At 38.1% G+C, this 18915-nt stretch overlaps 1 protein-coding gene across 10 annotated transcripts in view; it reads right to left on the bottom strand.

Annotated features, from left to right (window-relative positions):
• mpp7a (MAGUK p55 scaffold protein 7a) overlaps positions 1-18915 on the bottom strand; it is a 359286-nt gene that overhangs the window by 184035 nt on the left and 156336 nt on the right. For 9 of the 10 annotated variants that reach the window (XM_052015631.1, XM_052015634.1, XM_052015627.1 and 6 more), the window contains one exon: positions 4864-4982. The exons of the other annotated variant lie outside the window; for it this stretch is intronic. In XM_052015631.1, coding sequence (XP_051871591.1) covers positions 4864-4982 — 119 coding nt within the window. The remainder of the gene's footprint in view (positions 1-4863; positions 4983-18915) is intronic. 10 annotated transcript variants of the gene reach the window in all.

Raw genomic sequence — 18915 nt, 5'->3', positions numbered from 1 at the left:
AAGTGGCCATCTCCTGTTAAAGGTCGTTAAAGGTGTATCCCTGCCACTTATGCACAGTTCAGGGCACGTCTGTTTTGTCACTTAATATTCTGGCTAGTTGTATATTCAGCGACCCATCCCTCAACACCAACAGAAGAGGCATATTTTGGGTGTCTGGAGTTTGTGCTTAGAAGCTCTTGGACCAGCTACTAATACTTGAATATTCAAAGAGGTTCTGGCATTTGGGATGCTCTCCCATTGTAAATATGTAATTCTGCAAAGTTACCTGTCTACTTTCAAAATGTTAAAGTTAAGTAAGTGATTAAAGCCATTGAAACTGTAGTTAATCGTTTATTGTTATCTTTGTGTTTAAAAAGTATAAAACATTGTGTTGGGAGACAATTCAAAATTTTTTTCCAGAAGATCTGCAGTATTAGATAAAAATCTTTTATATCTCCCAGTTACAGCTTTCATGTGGCTCAGTTTGGTCAATCACAACAACTGTATATGTCTTACCCTAATTTGACTTCCCAAAAATGTATCACATCACACTTGCCAGGATTAAATTCCATTTGCCAGTGCTTTGCCCAACTTTCCATCTGATCTATATCCTGCTGTAGCCACGGAGAACCTTCTTCATTATCCACACAACCACCAACTTTCATGTTATCTGCAAATTTACTAATCATACACCTACATTGTCATCCAAGTTATTAATACACCTAACAAACCACAAGGGTTCCAGCACAGATCCCTGTGGTACATCACTGGTCACAGATTTCCAGTCAGAACTGCATCCTTCTATCATTGCCTTTTGCCTCCTGTCACCAAGCCAATTTTGGACCTAATTAGTCAGCTCACCTTGGATCCCATGCACCTAAACCTTCTGAATCAGTCCATCATGCAGGATCTTGTCAAATGCTTTACTACAGTTGACATAGACAACATCTACTGCCTTCTTCATCCATCCTCTCAGTTGTCTCCTCAAAAAACTCAATCAAATTTGTGAGCTAGGATTTCCCCCGGACAAAGTCATATTGACGATCTCTGATCAGCCCCTGCCTTTTCAAATGTATTCAAGTTCTATCCCTTAGGATTTTCTCAGTAATTTCCCCCTTACACTATTGATAATGTCAATTTAAGACCTTAACTTGAGGACAGTTGAGGACTTATGTACAGTCATCTCTGCATATGCAGCAGATTGAAGCCCAAAACCTTAAAGGTCTCAAAGTCAGTAAACTAAACAAAGATCCCAGATAAGCCGAAACAAAAACAGATAATCCTGGAAAAACTCAGCAGGCGAGGCAGCATCTGTAGAAGGGGAAACAGTCAACATTTCGGGGCTGAAGCCCTTCATCAGAACATGAAACTTTATCTCTTTCCACAGATGCTGCCTGACCTGCTGAGTTTTGCCAGCATTTTTTGCTTTTCTTTCAGAATTCCAGCATTTGTAGTTTTTTTTTGTTCTGATTTTCATTCCTAGATAAGCTGACCCACAAAGAACCCTTCTTGGTAGCATGTTAACTGCTGTGTTAACAATTAACCTCCTTAAGATCCTGTTTCCTTCTCACTTGTGAATCATCTGCCATCACGCGCTCCTCCAAAACACAACTGGTGACTGTTTGCTCTTTGCAAAAACAAACCTCTCCAAATTCCTAAATATTGTAACACCCCTTATATACTTACCCAGTTTCCTCAAACTGTTTATTAAGAAAAATAACGGGCAGTTAATTTCCTGCAAAAAGGTCTTCCAATACATGGCCAGATGAATCATCAACTTGTACTTCTCATAGTGCTTCAATGCTCTGGTGAGCTTTTCACACAGACTCTCAGAAATTCTGTCTGGCCTGGAGTTTTAATACACGTACAATCCTAAACGTTGACTGGGAAGCCAAAAGCAGCACTGTCACATCCAAATTCTCTTCAACATAGCTTTCTAATTCACCTTTATTTATTACATTTATGTTGCATATTGAAATGCCTCTTTGCTAATTTATTCCACAACAAGTAGCATTAAGGTGGAGCTGTGGTCAGGGAATGGAGGTGGTTGGGGTTAGGGTCCATTTTATAGCTAATGCATAAATGATAACATGAATGCAGAAAATAAAACAATGGGTTACATTGCTGAAACCAAAAGTACATAGATCATTGTCATAGAAAAGCACAAGTGCATATGAAAAATAAACACAATACAATTTCAATAAATTCATACTTCAAAACTCATGTGTAAGGGCTATAAAAACGTTGTATGTAGTGATATTTCCAGCTAGAGTGAATGTGACTTAATAATAACTGTTGGTTAACTGTGGTTAACACACAGCTTTAGCTAATAGATCATTTATGCACAATTTGTTTGCAACTATCCTGCTTTTACATGCAATTCCCTTTCACTTGGAAAATTCCCTGTGCTTTTCTCCTCTCTTCTGAATAAAAATAAAAATTTCTGTTGTATGTTATAATTAGTAAACACCGCTAAACAGTGAAATTTGAAAAATTCTTTATTGATGAACTTATTCAGAAAGTATCACAAATTCTAGTGTTCTGGTCAGATAGTCATTGAATAACCTTTCCAGTTTTGTCAACAAATACAAGTTTCCCTCAACTCTGTAAATGATGAGTTAAGGGAGAAAACTTAGGCCACTTATCTTTGGTTTGAGAACAGTATTAAGAGATAAGTAATGCCGGTCATGAAAGAACATTGCAGTAGAACCAGAAGGGATGCTGTACTGTTCTATTTTCAATGTAATCTATTTCTCTGCACCTTTTGGAAACTATTTTTGAAAACTTAAATTTATTGAAGGTATTTTCCCTTACCACCTTGAAAGTACATCAAATTTTTTTCAACTTTCCTTCTACCTCCATCTGTACTTATTTATATTGACCACTAAGATGGCTTCTGCACTAATTTATTTCACACTATTAGCATTTAGGTATAGACTGTGTTGAGGGCAGACTCCATTTTAACCCTACATACTCTCTAGAGTTCAAGATTATAATTTGAATAAATTCTTAAAGTAAAAAGTTTAAGATCCATGAGATGATTGTTCAAATCTAAGTCTGATGTCATTTCTCTTAACTAGTTTCAAGCAAATTGTTAAGAAATTGTCATTGTATTAAAGCTTTAGTGGGATTCTTGCCTCACAATTTTAATTCAGTATGTTCTATTTGACTCTTACCCCATCTTCTGGTTATAATTTAAATTGCACTTGCATAAAATGCAAATCACAAGACACAATTCAAGAAAAGCCCTGAAATCTTTTTGTTATTTAAATGTAGATTGAAAGTAATGAAGAAGTACAAGTTTCAACATGCAGATCCTTAAAGAATTGATTGTTACAGAATTTTATGGACAGCAACACAATGGCAAAACTCCACAGCTCCAGTGACCCGGGTTCAAGTCTGACCTCTGGTATTGTCAGTGCAGAGTTTGCATATTCTCCCTGGCACTGTGAAAGTTTCCTCCTAGTGCTCCTGTTTCCTTCCATATACCAAAGCTTAAAGGGCCACTGTAAATTGTGCCTGGCCTGTAGTTGAACAGTAGAAATATGGAGGAAGTTAATGAGAATGTGGGGAGAATAAAATGGGATCGGTGTAGGATTTCTCTAAATGGGTGCTTGATGGTTGTTGCAGATTCAATGGACCTGTTTCCGTGCTGTATGATGCTGACTTTAGTCAATAACAATTTCACGTTCTGTTGTCAAGTTTTTGTTTTCTAATGGTATGGTAAAAGATAGAAGCTTTTGATTAGCACGTTACTGAATCCATTTGTTAATTAAATGAACGCCCACACACCAATGCTGGAGCATTCTTAATTCACCAAACCTAACCTGTCCATTAATATTCAAAGAAAACCAAGAACAAACTGGATGGAGTTTGAGGGTGAGGGTGGGGTGAGTGGAAGAGAATCAGGCTTTGTGAAAAGAACTTCAACAGCAAGCTTTTGTAACTTAGATTTTTGGGCATGCCTACTTACATAAGACACTTCTGGTTATGCAAGCCGTTCTTTAAATTACTGTCCAAAGATGAGCATTAAAAATATGCACCTTCTCCACAAAGCAATATGGTTAGACAATTACAACTACACTAATTTCAAACACCATTCAGTTGGCTGGGCTCTCTATTTAACCCACATTGTCCCAGGGAAGTGCACAGAGGGCAAGTACATTTATCAGGTTGAAGTCTAAATGTCCATTTACTTGGAGACCTTCTAAATGGCTGCCTCAGAGAGATTTGGAGAGGGCATAGTGAAGGGCGAGGTCTTGGCCACAGACAGTTCATTGCTATTGGGAGAAATTAAGGTGCAAATTCTCAATTTTTTTTTGCTTTTTTTTAACTAATCCTTTCAATGAACTGAATCCAACTCAAGGAAAAGAGTGACTTGATTAATACTGCACATCAGTTATCACCTCATTAAAACTTGCCATTTCTTGATTAATACTGCACATCAATTATTACCTCATTAAAGCTTGCCATTTATGCAATTTGGGACATGGATCCTTTTATAATAAAAACAGAAAATGTTGCAAACACTCAGGAGGTCAGGCAGCATCTACGCAAAGAGAAACAGTTTAATGTTTGAAATCAAAGACCCTTACTCCCATCTTCAGCTTTAAACTTTAACTCTGTTTCCCTTTCTATAGACACTGCCTCTCCTTGGGTGTTTCCAACACTTTCCATTTTCATTTCAGATTTTCAGCATCTGCAGATGGTTGATTTTCATGACTCTTTTTATGCACTCAAGCAATGTTCATCATAAAGCCAGTGGAATAAAAAGCTGCTTGTCTGGTTAACTTAGTTGTCAATCGACCAGCTTATATTTTTTCATTTGCAAAACAGCAAAACATTTTTTCATCTGCTTTCTTGGTTAGATTGTACTGTGGTTACCTTCACTAATGAATGAAGGCTTTTTTCACCAAACATATCCCGTAGGAAGGTCAGATCTTCCTGGCTGCTCACATGTGACTGCAGCTGGGCTGGCAAGGAAGCCAACAATTCATACAGACCTGTGAATAAATATGAAATATATTAAGTAATTGAAAATATCATATTTAACTGATAGTTATTTTGTAACTGCCTACATGCACTGCTTTATTTTTTTAAGAAAGTCAAGGAAACACACAGCCAGTTAAGTAGAACTTGTTCAAAATCAACAGATTTTAAATCTCTAGAAAAACCCAGAGTTGCAAAAGGCACTGTCCTAACTCTGAGTGGCACATTTCCCCGCCAGCCTACAGGCAGACAGTAGCACGCTGTTCCACAGTAGCATAAAGCACAAACCATCCATCAGGCAACAGCCATCAACATGAGTCAAAGTAATGCGGCAACAGAGAAAGCTCAAGTCCTCTTTAGGGAGGTAACCTGGCATCGTTTAAAGTCAAGTCACAACACACATGTTTGATTTAGCAGAAGCATTACACAGGGTAAAAGGACAAACTGCTGCTTTCACCCGGCTGCAGCGTACAAAAACAAGCATGTTAAGAGGTCCTCTGGAGAATCATAAATTAATATGCCACTGCCCCTAAGTTTTAACCAATATCATCTATTACCATAAAATTAACGACAGCAAACATTGTAAACATTTTGCTCTTCACCTATTACAGCAGTTTCACTTGTAGGGAAAAGAGAGCACATCTTTCGCTCATGAAAGAGTGGCTTAACAACAAAGCTATGTTCACATATCAACACCCCCCTCATCCCACCCCCCCCCAACCCCTTCCCCAGATTTTAATAAAAGCCTTAGCTGAATGAGTCCCTGCCTTTTTAAAAACTGGTAAACCAGTGATCTATAATAATGGTTACCAGTATTATTTCTTCAGAAATCATCTACAGTAACATCCATAACAATTTTTCAGCATAAATAGATTTTTTTCTATTTGAAAGACGGAACTAAAGTATAGCCCAAAGATCCAAGCCCCAGACTTAGTGTTAATCTTTTTAAAAAATAGTAAATTAACAATCAGAGGTTTTTGACTGCTTTTGGTTTTATACTGCACTCCTGTAGAAGCAAGCAGGAACACAAGTAAGTCATTTATAGGCATCCGTTGCTGTCCACAACAGTTTATTCATACATATTAATTATCATGCAACCAAAATCAATCACAAATATTTCACTTTCTCTATGGCAACACGAGGTCATCACCTTCATGTCTTCATTTTTGTCTTAAGATTATATAAATAAAAATTCACTCATCTCCTATGGATAGACAAACCGAGAGGCTAACTGAGAGCAGGACTTAACCATATGTTTAGAGATGTTATGATTTTGCAGTAAACCACATAAAAGAAAATCAACAGTCATTGCATACACACAATATGTTTTATGTGTGCACACAACATGTTTTATGAGTGCCAGCCTTAAGGAATGCTTTGGGTTCATTTCCACAGTACCATGAAACCTTGCCAGTGTGTAATATGAAAAAGTGCATTGTTAATACAAGAAGAATGTCCTTGGCTCCTTTTAATCTGATTTTCATCAGTAGTAACAAGAACCATTCCATATATTTAAAAACCTTATATTAAACCCAGTGAACAAGGCAAAGTTGGTGACTAAACAATGTCCTTAATATCAAATTTTACTGTGCTATGATAAATAATTGTATACCAAAATAATTCCTGCTACAAGATAATTCTCAGAAAGCAAGGAGTGTAAATATAAATGAAGAAATAATTGGTATGATATAAAACTACATGATATACTACAGTAACCTGCCAAAGCTTCTTTGACAGCACCTATTAAACTCTTGGGCTGTATTACCTAAAAGGATAAGGCCAGCAAACATATGGAAACATCACAACCTCCAAGTCATATCCTATCCAGACTTTGACAAGGCTTTATTAGATTCCTGGAACTCACTACCTAACACTGATGTGAGAGAACCTGCACTATAGGGACTGTAGTAGTTCAAAGTGGTGTTCACGACCACCTTGTCAAGGGCCATCGGGTAAATACGATTGACAGCAATTACTGTACTCTGTAAATGAATTAAAATCAATGTCATCCTCAATCGAAGGTGGTCAAAAAACCTTTAAAAAAATTAGTGATGAAATAAAAAAACAAATCATAGGGAAGGAAACTGTAGATGTTGATTACAGACTGATAATTCTATGACTATACAATGAATGTAATTGGATAACAATGCCCATGTGAACAGTGGAACCAAAATTGTGATCTATACTACTTAGACTAAACTTTGGAAACTTTCTTCCACTGTAAATGATTGGCAACTTCTCATTCAGGGCTTTGCAGTTTTCTTGTTAAACTTCATGACATATTGTCAAATTAAAAACTGTTTAATTAGTTAACTGTAGTTCAAAACAGAGCTTCTCCACACAATATTTCTTAATATTTCATATTTCATGTTATATTCATACTGGAAGCAGAATTGATTAAAAACATGTTACAGATATTAATGTTATTCAAATTCACCTTAAGAATGATTTACCAAGCTGAAAGCATCACTGGGCTACCAGAACCAGCAGATAATTTAGGAAAAATATAGGAGGAAACGAGGGAAAACAGATTTTGCTGATAAACTCTGCAGCAGAGACGCTTAATGTTGCAGTCTTACGGTAAATGCCCCCATGACCAGCTTCTTCAGATTATGAGTACCCTTGGATTTTAACTTCCTAATAAATCCTTCTCAATACTGTGGTACTTTCCTTTGTATTCTTGCACTGGGACTAACAACCTTTTTCCATAAACGCCTAGGCACATCAAATTTCTTTTAAAAGGAAGTATAATTTAATTCTGCAACTTCAAACATTTTTTTAATTATTTGAAGTGTCCTTAACAAAATACCTTCATTATAAAATAGGTTAACATGTTAGTGATTTGAAATTTAAATTCCAATTAATATATTTTTAAACAAATGTAGCTTCTCAATCTTTTCAGTAAAAAGCAATGAGTTTTTTTTCCAGCAATAGATGCATCACCTAGCTCAATAAAATCATTCACACAATATGTCTTTTACACAGGTAGGCTTCAGTAGAAATCCTCTATTTCATTTATCAGTGGAGAACTAGATGATGAATTAAGTTACCACTGCATGGAGCTCAAGAAGTTCTCCTACAGATAAAAATTTTGGAAATTCATTTTGTTAGAGACTATACCCCAGTGTATCACAGCAACAGCACACAGTAAATAACAGAAGTTTATAATAACTGTTGACAGGGGTTTGTTTTGACAATGTAGTCTGTGAACTCCATCACAGTTACAGACAGAGAACATAGCCAACTAGTTCTGTACTGCTTTAGGATGTCAAGGGGCTGTTTCCAAACTGGACAGACCCCTTTCCAAGCTGTATTTTAAACTTTTACAACCTTCATCAGATTGTAGTTTTGAGATCTTACAAACACAAGTGGTATGGTCTGTTCAGTCTCAGCCTCAATCTTCTAAACAAATTTCCATCTGTAAAATGGGCAAAGCTAGACAAGACATGAACCCATGATGATATAAGGAAAAAAATACAATAATATCAAACAATAAATGAAACTGCTATATCTATATTATACATAAAATAAGCAAGAAAAGCTACAACTTGCAATCAATCACCCCTTTCAAAGATTTGGTGTTCTGTGACCACATGACCTTTTAATATTGTGCAACAAGAGTAAAAACTCAACACTTTTTTTTATGTATGTGCAAATTGAGTACAGATCCAAAGTGGCTCAGTCACTTAAATGGTCTGATTGTTAGTCTTCTGGACTTCAGACCCTTTCATGGCATACTTTTGCTGCAATACATACAGCCTAAACATAATCAACCCATTTTTGTTTATTAATTCTTGATGAGAAACCACCATGGAAACGCATGGCAAAGAATGATCAACTCAACCAATTAAGTCTTGCCAGTCCTATCAAAGAAAAACATATTTTGTCCCATTGGTCTGCTTCTTCTCTTTTAGCACTGCAATTTTCTTCCTCATTCAGAAGTTATCCAATTCTCTGAGAAAGCTTATGTTGAATCTGCAACAATCATCCTTATCAGCCAATCCAAATCCTAAATACTTGTTAAAAACAAGTTTCTCTTCATGTTATGATTTTACAGAATACCACAAAAGAAAATCAATCATTACTTGTAAACAATGTGTTTTATTTGTGCACACGTATTTTATGAGTGCTAGCCTTCTTCCGGCTTTACCTCTTCCGGTAATCTCCCCCCTTCCCTCCCCCACTTTTGTCTTCCCTCATTCCTGTGGGACCCTCACCCCTTCTCTTTCCCCTCCCCCACACTCATGACCTGCCCATCATTTTCCCACCTCCTTCCCCCTTTTTCCATGGTCTACTGCCCTCTTCTATCGGATTCCTCCTTCTTCAGCTCTTTTCCTCTTCTACCTATCACCTCTCAGCTTCTCAGATCACTCAATTTCAACCCCCCCCCCCCTCCTCTATCCACCTACCTTCCTCTCTCACCTGCTCACCTATCACCTGCCTGCATGTGCTCCTCCCCCCACCTTCTTATTCTGGCTTCTGCCCTCTTCCTTTCCAGTCCTGATGAAGGGTCTCGACCCGAAATGTCAACTGTTTATTTCCCTCCATAGATGCTACCTGACCTGCTGAATTCCTCCAGCATTTTGTGTGTGTACTCCAGATTCCATCATCTACAGAATCTCTTGTGTGCCAGCCTTAAGGGATGTTCCAAGTTCATTTTTTACAGCCCCATTAAATCTTGCCAAGTTCCTCCTCAAAAAGTTCTTCCTCCTTACATCCTTACAGGTTGGATTATCAGTGATCTGGCTTACTGCCTGAACTCACCACTCACACAGCTCTTCCAGCCACAGAGGGCAGTCGAGCTCATCCTCCAAAACCAAGAGCTATCCCGCAAAGGCGTGCAGACCCCAAACAAGTCTCAGTCTGACTAAAGCCCAAGGCCTCTCAAATGTTTTTAAAGTAATCTGATCATCTAAAGCATGTAAATATGTTTCATATTAACAATTATCTGCACTATACCTTAAACCTCCACCAGCAACTACAAATTTTGCTTCCTCATCAGGCTCATGTTGAAAATTCCTTTGCCTCTGCAGATGCTGCTTGAACTGTCGTGTTCTTCCAGCAGTTTGTTTTTTTTTGACTCCACAAGTCCTCTGATATGACTTTTACTGACAACATGCCCATCAAAGAGCTTTGGATTTCCTTTTACATCAACATCATCGATGTATTCTCACAATTTGATCCACTGAATTCATTTCTCATTTTTCCTTTATACTTTGATATTCAGCCTGATCTTCCTTTGTGTCAAGCTGATAAAGTCATCTTCCTCCTCACCTTTGTTTGTCAACATCCCGCTCCTGAGAAAGTTTACCAGCTGGGTCACTCTGCCTTTGGTTGCTCTACTTTTCCCTCTTTTAGGAATGTGCCCCAACTCTACCTGAATCATCTCCTCTTTAAATGTCATTACACCTCTGCCTGTGTGTTCTTAATTTGCTTTTAACTGGACCAGATCTTCATCACTTTATTGAAATTAGACCTCTTCCGGTTAAGCATCAAAATTCCTAATTCCTTCTTTTTCTTTCTGCAATACTAAGCTAAATTTTACAATATCATGACCTGACCAGCATTCCTGAGATTCTCAACTTCTGAATGTACCCAGGCCCACATCCTAAATTCAGATTCAGATTAAAGGGCATTGATCTGAAACATTGAGTCTTCCTTGCTCCACATATACTGCCTGAGCTGCTTGGTATTTCCAGCATTTTGTGCTATATTTCAGATTTCCAGTATCTGCTGTATTTTACTCTTGAACTAAATTTAGTAATATCTTCTTTCTTGTTGAATGAGGCATATATTGGTAAAGAAAATTCTCATGAACACATCAGAAATTCCTCTCCTCCTCTGCTCTGAATACAAACACTGACCCATTCAACATTCCAGTAATTAGTTGGTATTGGTTTTGGTTTATTATTGTCACTTGTACCGAGGTACAGTGAAAAGTTTGTCTTACAAGCCGATTGCACAGGTCAATTCACTACACAGTGCAGTTACATTGAGTTAGTACAGAGTGCATTGAAGTAGTATAGGTAAAAACAATAACAGTACAGAATAAAGTGTCACAGCTACAGAGAAAGTGCAGTGCAATAAGGTGCAAGGTCACAACAAGATAGATCGTAAGGTCATAGTCCATCTTATTGTATAAGGGAACCGTTCAATGGTCTTATCACAGAGGGGTAGAAGCTGTCCTTAAGTCTGGTGGTACGTGCCCTCAGGATCCTGTATCTTCTACCCGATGGAAGAGGAGAGCAGAGAGAATGTCCCGGGTGGGTGGGGTCTTTGATTATGCTGGCTCCTTCACCAAGACAACGAGAGGTAAAGACAGAGTCCAAAGAGGGGAGGCTGGTGTTCGTAATGCGCTGGACTGTGTCCACAACTCTCTGCAGCTTCTTGCGGTCCTGGGTGAAGCAGCTGCCATACCAAGCCGTGATACATCCAGATAGGATGCTTTCTATGGTGCATCGGTAAAAGTTGGTGAGAGTCAAAGGGGACAAACCAAATTTCTTTAGCCTCCTGAGGAAGTAGAGGCGCTGGTGAGCTTTCTTGGCCGTGGCATCTACGTGATTTGACCAGGAAAGGCTGTTGGTGATGTTCACTCCCAGGAACTTGAAGCTCTCAACCCTCTCGACCTCAGCACCATTGATGTAGACAGGTGCATGTACACCGCCCCCTTTCCTGAAGTCAATGACCAGCTCTTTTGTTTTGTTGACATTGAGGGAAAGGTTGTTATCATGACACCATTCCACTAAGCTCTCTATCTTCTTCCTGTACTCCAATTCATTGCTGTTTGAGATACGGCCTACAACGGTGGTATCATCTGCAAACTTATAGATGGAGTTAGAGCAGAGTCTGGCCACACAGTCATGAGTGTATAGGGAGTGGAGTAGAGTAGAGGGCTGAGGACGCAGCCTTGTGGGACACCAGTGTTGAGAATAATCGTGCTGGAGGTATTGCTGCCTATCCTCACTGATTGCGGTCTGTTTGTTAGAAAGTCAAGGATCCAGTGACAGAGGGAGGTGTTGAGTCCTAGGTCTCAGAGTTTGGTGACAAGCTTGCTTGGAATTATTGTATTGAAGGCAGAGCTGTAGTCAATAAACAGTAGTCTACCGTATGTGTCTTTACTTTTACCATCACAAAATATAGCTACAAATGATACCGAACCTCCACACATATCTCAGAACAGACAGGATTTGTGGCCCTTTTTTCTTAACAAAAAATTCTGGTGATTTAATGCTTTGCCTCCAAGTTTCCACGGCCAAGCTCAAAAATGGTAGTTGTAAAGGAGGGTGAGAATTTTTGACTTCAAGAATTTGTAGTACAGAAACTAGATGGGGAAATGGGGCTGAGTATTACATTTTTAATCAGTCCCTCTCAATCTTCCACTTTGTCTTCATGATGGCATAAAATTCTAAGTGCTACATATTAGTTTTAATATCAAAACAATAAAGCAGCATGTGGGTCATTCAATAATACCTTAACAACTTTCTGGCGTGTACACACACACACACACACACTCACGAGGTGGAGAACGACCTCCTTCAGAGATTATATGCACTCTCCCACTTGTGGGGACTTGCACAGGTGTGTTTATTTTTCTCCCTCTCAAAAGCATGCATAAAAGTATTGAACTCATCAGGGAAAGATGCCATTTATGCTAGTCGATTTCACCTCTCGCGATTGCCTTCCAGAGGTCGTACCTGGACCTGAATCTACAAGGTCTCCAGATTGCCAGTCCTGAATGCCACAGATCTAGCCCTCAACAGACTCCTGGTTCATCCAGGACTTCAGATCCCTCAATGAATGCTTGAATATGGCCCAGTCCATTGATTCAAACCAATCCTGTATATGCTCCTCCATCTCCCTTGAACATATCTTTGTGGTCATCTCCAATGATGCCGCATTCTTCAGTCTCTGCCTGTTCACAGGAAATAGTAGTACGGCCAGGTGGTCTGACTTCCTGAAGAGCTGGCGTGGTTTGGCATGATAGGGACTCATGATGGTGGTGTATCAGTGATCAAGTGCGTTGGGTCCTCTGGTGAGGACATGCTGGTAGCAGTTTGGCAGAGGCTTCTTCAAGCTAGCCTGGTCTATATTCCTGTTCTTAGCTTTAAAGGTAATAGATTATATAATTTTCCAAATAATTCTGATATTCAATACAAAATTGAAGTGAAGACATAAGTGGATATAGCAGGAGCACAGCATTAGCATGTGTTTTGTCAACTACAAATGTTGAAAAGTATCAACAATGTTCTTTGCCAATTACCTTCACTATCACTCCTAACTGGAAGCATTAGTTCTTATTGGACATGAATCTGAAAACAGCTGCCTTTCTGAAGCGGCCATACATCATGTGCAAACCCAAACATGGACTGCTGGCTCATTATTAGTCTGAGATGGGGGAATGAAACTTTGCAGCTAAGCTTACACTGACCATATCTAAGATCCATAATGCATTTATGAAAACTGTAATTCACTTCACAGTAACCAGAAGGGATCTAAACTGCTTTTTATTTTGCATGTCGCGCAGACAGAAAAAAAAAACTTGCCAACCCAGAAAAAAATTCCGAGATAAATTGGAAAATTTGAACTATTAACTTAACCAGTATTTAGTTTTACTTTGAATGTTAACTTCAATAAAGTCTTTATTTATTTATTAATTTTGTGTTATCTGGGCAGCAGTGGCAAGGCCATCTCGTATTGCCTTTGAGAAGTGAGTCCTTCTGGTGAAGGTACTCCCACAGTGCAGTTGGGGAAGGAGTTCCAGTGATGATAAAGGACTGGTGATATATTTTTAAACCGGGATGATGGTGTGATGTTGTTGCCCCATGCACCTGCTGCCCTTGTCCATCACAGATTTGCAAGATGCTGTCTGAATAACCTGGGGAAACAACAGCTGTGCATTTTGTGGATAGCACTCACTACAGCCAACGTACACCAGAGATGAAAGGAATGCAATGTTTAGGGTAAAGGATGATGCATCAGCTAAGCAGGTGTCTTTGTCATGGATGGTGTCAGGCTTCAAGTGTTGTTGGAGCTGCAATTATCCAGGTAAACACTGAATATTCCATCACACTCATTTTTGCCTAGTGAACTGGGCATTAACTGGCCATGTTTTCTTTGTGAACAAGATACAGCCAGGCAATTTTCCACATAGTCAGGTAGATGCTGGTGTTATAATTCTACTGAAGCAGCTTGTCTAGAGGGAAAGTTAGTACTAGAACAGAGAAACTGATCCATTTAGCACATCAACTGTACCTTTTAACTTATTTCTTTGATCTTCAAAGCTTATGATTCCTGATAAGCATGGAAATGAAATGCTAACAGGTAGAGTTGCTAGCCATAGTCAGAGGGTATATAGTACAAGGACAATTGATTTAATTAATGCAAGCAAGAACCAGCATTCAAATACTTACAAATGTAACTCACAAGCAGTAATTGAGTTTTGAAATCAGGAAAGCAGCTACCTGTGCCCATGAAGGGAGTAGGCTACAGGCTCACAGAACGAGGCCACTTGGGATACTTTTTTGAAACTAGCAAGACAATATTTGATCTCTCAAAAAAGACATATTAAGGAGTTTGTACGTTCGCCCCTTGTCTGCATGGGTTTCCTCCGGGTGCTCCGGTTTCCTCCCACATTCCAAAGACGTACTGGTTATGAAGTTGTGGGCATACTATGTTGGTGCCAGAAGTGTGGCGACACTTGCGGGCTGCCCCCAGAGCACTCTCTATGCAAAAGATGCATTTCACTGTGTGTTTCGATGTACATGTGATACATGTGTATGAGCTCAACAACAGAATTTGCAGTAGCTCAATACCATAAGACAATTAGGATGAAATTACTAAACAAGCAATTTTGATCTTTGGGTTAAAAATACAGCAACATCATATGGAATTCCCAAAACTTTAAAAGAAACCACAAAGCATGTCCTTATGATTTGGAAACATTAACTCTGTGGCATTACTGCTCACAATCACATTAAAGTTATTGTGCATAATAAAGGCACAAATATAGTTTCAAAATAAAACTGTCAAGTGATGTTTTTTTACTCAAATACTACAAAGAATTTTCATTATACGTACCAAGATGCACTTTAAGACAGAAAAACTGTCAAATCCCCATGTGCTAGTAACATTAAAAAAATGATGCCTTCCCAATGTTTAACTTTTTTTTGAAAGGTTTAACTGCTCAAGACTTTATTTGATCTGAAGCACTGCATGGAAAATTTTTAGTAGCAAGAGAATAACTAAAAATTGATAAAATGTTCCTGCAGCGAGCCATGCACTCGCGCAGCAGGTTCCAGATGTTCAACATTTTTGACAGCAGTATGGAAAAATTTACTGTTAGTCTAGAGAAATTTAATATCACCATTCTTGTCATTTCCCTCATAGCTATTAGAGAAGGTCTGCCTAAGTTATAAAGCAGGGTTTATAATTTAAAAAAAGGCATAATATCGACATTTGTCCATGACTGAAATGTTAGATGTTTCCATATGGTTCTGGACAAAGGAGACAAAAGAAAACATGTTCACACAAACTATATTTTAATTAATTTTATAAAATGGAATTGGAACTACAGAGCACACATTTATTAGATTCTGAGAAAGCAGAAAACTAATAGTGCATTTAAACTATGGTGTTAATAAAACACAAACTCATAACATGTTCTAAAATTCCATTTCACAAGCTTAACACAATGCACAATATTAGGCTTCAAGTTTATTACGGTATTCTCATAGTGTTTCTGACATAGTGACTTTTCTTTTAATTCTCACCTCAAAGACAGGAGCTGGCCACAGTTTCTGGCATCAGGTGAGATTATGTGGCATCTGAACACTAATTCTCAAAATGGATACAAATCTGTTTCCCTTTCTCATTTAAAAAGGTTGTAATTGGTACAAATAAAGGAAGAAAAGGTAGTTATAGAAAACAACCGAACTGATCACTATTAGATAAAAGGTGCAGTGGTCACCATAGATTCACATTTTTCTTGAATTACTCAGCTATTTAACAATTTCTTTCTTCGAAATAATCGTTTAGGGTCTAAGTTTGCAGAAACCGCAATAATAACACATTTAATTTAACACAAAAGCGACAGTAGAAATGTTTGTGAAAGACTTTTTATCTGTACTTAAGTCTCAGTTTAGTTTAACAAACAGAGTATCACAATGGCTCAAGAACTACAGCTCAGCAATAAAATAGAAACAGAAAATGATGGAAATTCTCAGAAATTCAATCTACAGCTGGTTATGTAATACCACTTTAACCAATGAAGTTCACATTACAAACTTTGGTATCTCACCTCAACCAGGCGTGTGCAAATGCCATGGTGACTTGATCAGTTAGGATGCCCATTCGCAACAGACTTTATATTACTTAAATGCATAAATCAGGATCCATTGGTCAGTTTTTAGGCACTAACTGTGAAACACAGGTGAAAATAGCTCAGTTCATTCCATCAGATCTTGAATGGCGTAACAGAAACGCTCCACTGCGCTGCAAGCACGATTGATCATCCTACCTCACCCCAAACATCCATGCAACTTTGTAGCTGTGTTGGCCATCCCAATCAACCTGGTGGCCAAGATGCTGGAGAGAAGCATAAATGAGGCCTGAAAGTTGGTGTGGCTTCAGAATCAATCAGACATGCATTTTGGATGCATTTAATTTATGATCATGTATCCAACTTTTAATTTAATATTCCAATTGTTTTCTATAGTTTTAAAAGACCTTTCAAAAATGCAGCTATTAATTACATGGCAGAGCCAGAGTTTTATTTTGTTCATAAGCTTGGCTTGTTGCTTCATTCGAATAGTCAACTATTTGTTTTAATTTCTTTTAAATTATTTTTGAAACACATTTAACATTTGCTGAAATTCAAATGAACAGATTAGCCATGTTGAAAATTCATCATGAAATCCAAGGCGCTCATTCTGCTGATATGAAAGTGTGCTGGCCAATGCCTTTCTGATCAGAAAGAACTAGTTGATGCATCCTACTTGAAGAAGTGATTATGTATTTCATTGCTCATAACTTATTTATGTATAGTTAATACATTTAAAATAAAAATGAATCCTAGTTACACCAAAAGCTCTAAGAGAAAACTGCTGAACTGAGATGGCATTACTGAAATGGTGTATTGCAGAATTTTTAGAAATAAACACTGGTTAATCAAAATATTTAAGCTGGAAATGGATTACAGAAGTAAATTAACAAGACATGTACAAGAAGATTATAAGACCTTCAAGCGGTGTAAAAAGAAACAAAGTAGCAAAAAGTAAACATTGGTCCCATGCAGAAATGGTGAGAGAAGTTAAACTGGTGAATGAAAACCTGGTTGAACTTCTATACTTCTGTTCATTGCAGAAAACAGTCGGTCTGCAAGAAATGGAGGAGAAATAACTGTCTGAAGTAACAATCATCAATATCGCTTCAGAAGATAATAGAGAAATTAATGAGAACAAAATTGGATAAATTCCCTGAACCTGATATCCTGCATCCCAGGGTTCTACAAGAGGTGGCTAGAGATAGTGCTTGCATTGTAATGATCTTCCAAACTTCCTCAGGTTCTGGAACAGTCCCAGCAGGAAGCTGGCAAATATTACATTGTGATTTAAGGAAGGAGAGAATAAAGGAACCATAGACCAGTTAGCTTGACATCTTTTGGCAGCAACATCCTGGAATCCATCATTTAGGACAAAGCAACAAGGCACTTGGAAAATTGTGGTCAGATAGAGTCAATATGATTTTCTAGAGGGAAAATTGTGTTTAACAAACCGAATATTTTTGAAGCATATAACGCTAGGGACAGCTAATGGGTAAACAGCATTGGTAATATCTTTGTATTTTCAAAAATCATTTGGAACAGGTTTCACGCAAAAGGTTGTTGCATAAAGGCTCATGGGGCTGGGAGTAACGTATTGGCAAAGAGTGAGGATTGGTTAAAGGACGGGAAACAATCAGAATAAATGGATCATTTTCAGCAGAGATCAATCCGGGGCCCTCAGGTTCTCACAATTTAAACTGATGACTTGAAATGAAAAGATGGTACAATGTATCCAATTTTGCTGATATAACAAAACTAGATGGAAAGTGAGCAGTAGGGAGAATGCAGGAGTCTGCAAAAGATTACAGTCAGGTTATGCAAGTAGACAAGGTGGTGGCAGATAGAGTATAATGTGATGAAAATGGAGAGGATATGTGCTTTGATTGGAAAAATGAGAAAAAACAGTTCAAACATGGAGAAACCAGTAAATGGTGAACTGGGGACTTAGTGTGTGCTGGTTCATGAGGAGGTAAATATACAGGCAATTAGCAAGACAGTGGATGAGAGGTAGGATGCATTTGGACTACAAAAGTAAAGCAGGTCTCATTGAGACTACACAGGGCTTTAGTGAGGCCCTCATTAGAAACAGCATGTGCAATTTTTGCCTCTGCATCCAAACAAAGATTTTCTTGCTTTGGAGTCATTACAGCGTAAATTTATAAGATTAATTCCATGGTTGGGGATGGTTTCCAATGAGAGATCAAGTTACATTGTACCATTTATCATGGAGTTCAGAAAAATGGGAAATTACCTCATTGAGATAGACAAGATTCTGTGAGGGACTGACAGGATAGATACTAAGTGCCTCTTAACTAACAGAAGGCCAGGTCTTAGGACGAGGGGTCAGCCATTTTTGACTGAAAAAGAGGAGAAATCTCTTCATAGGGTTGTAATTCTTTAATTCAGAGACCTTTGAATGCTCATTGAGTATATTCAAGCCTGAATTTTTAATTTGTTTAGTTCTTAAATATTGTCCATTTATTTTCTGATTATTTACTTTAATTTTAAAACCACAACTTAGCTCTTCAGGGGCATTTCCAAAGCAAGATCTCAGCACTATGCTGCCGGAGGTCTCATCATCATCAGGATCATGCCGCCCAACGTGACAATGTCGGAGGTCACTGAGG

The sequence above is a fragment of the Pristis pectinata genome, chromosome 5, assembly GCF_009764475.1.
Source record: "Pristis pectinata isolate sPriPec2 chromosome 5, sPriPec2.1.pri, whole genome shotgun sequence".
Classification (NCBI taxonomy): domain Eukaryota; kingdom Metazoa; phylum Chordata; class Chondrichthyes; order Rhinopristiformes; family Pristidae; genus Pristis; species Pristis pectinata.
Note: the sequence above shows the minus strand (reverse complement) of the source record. Positions and strands in the feature narration are given on the sequence as shown.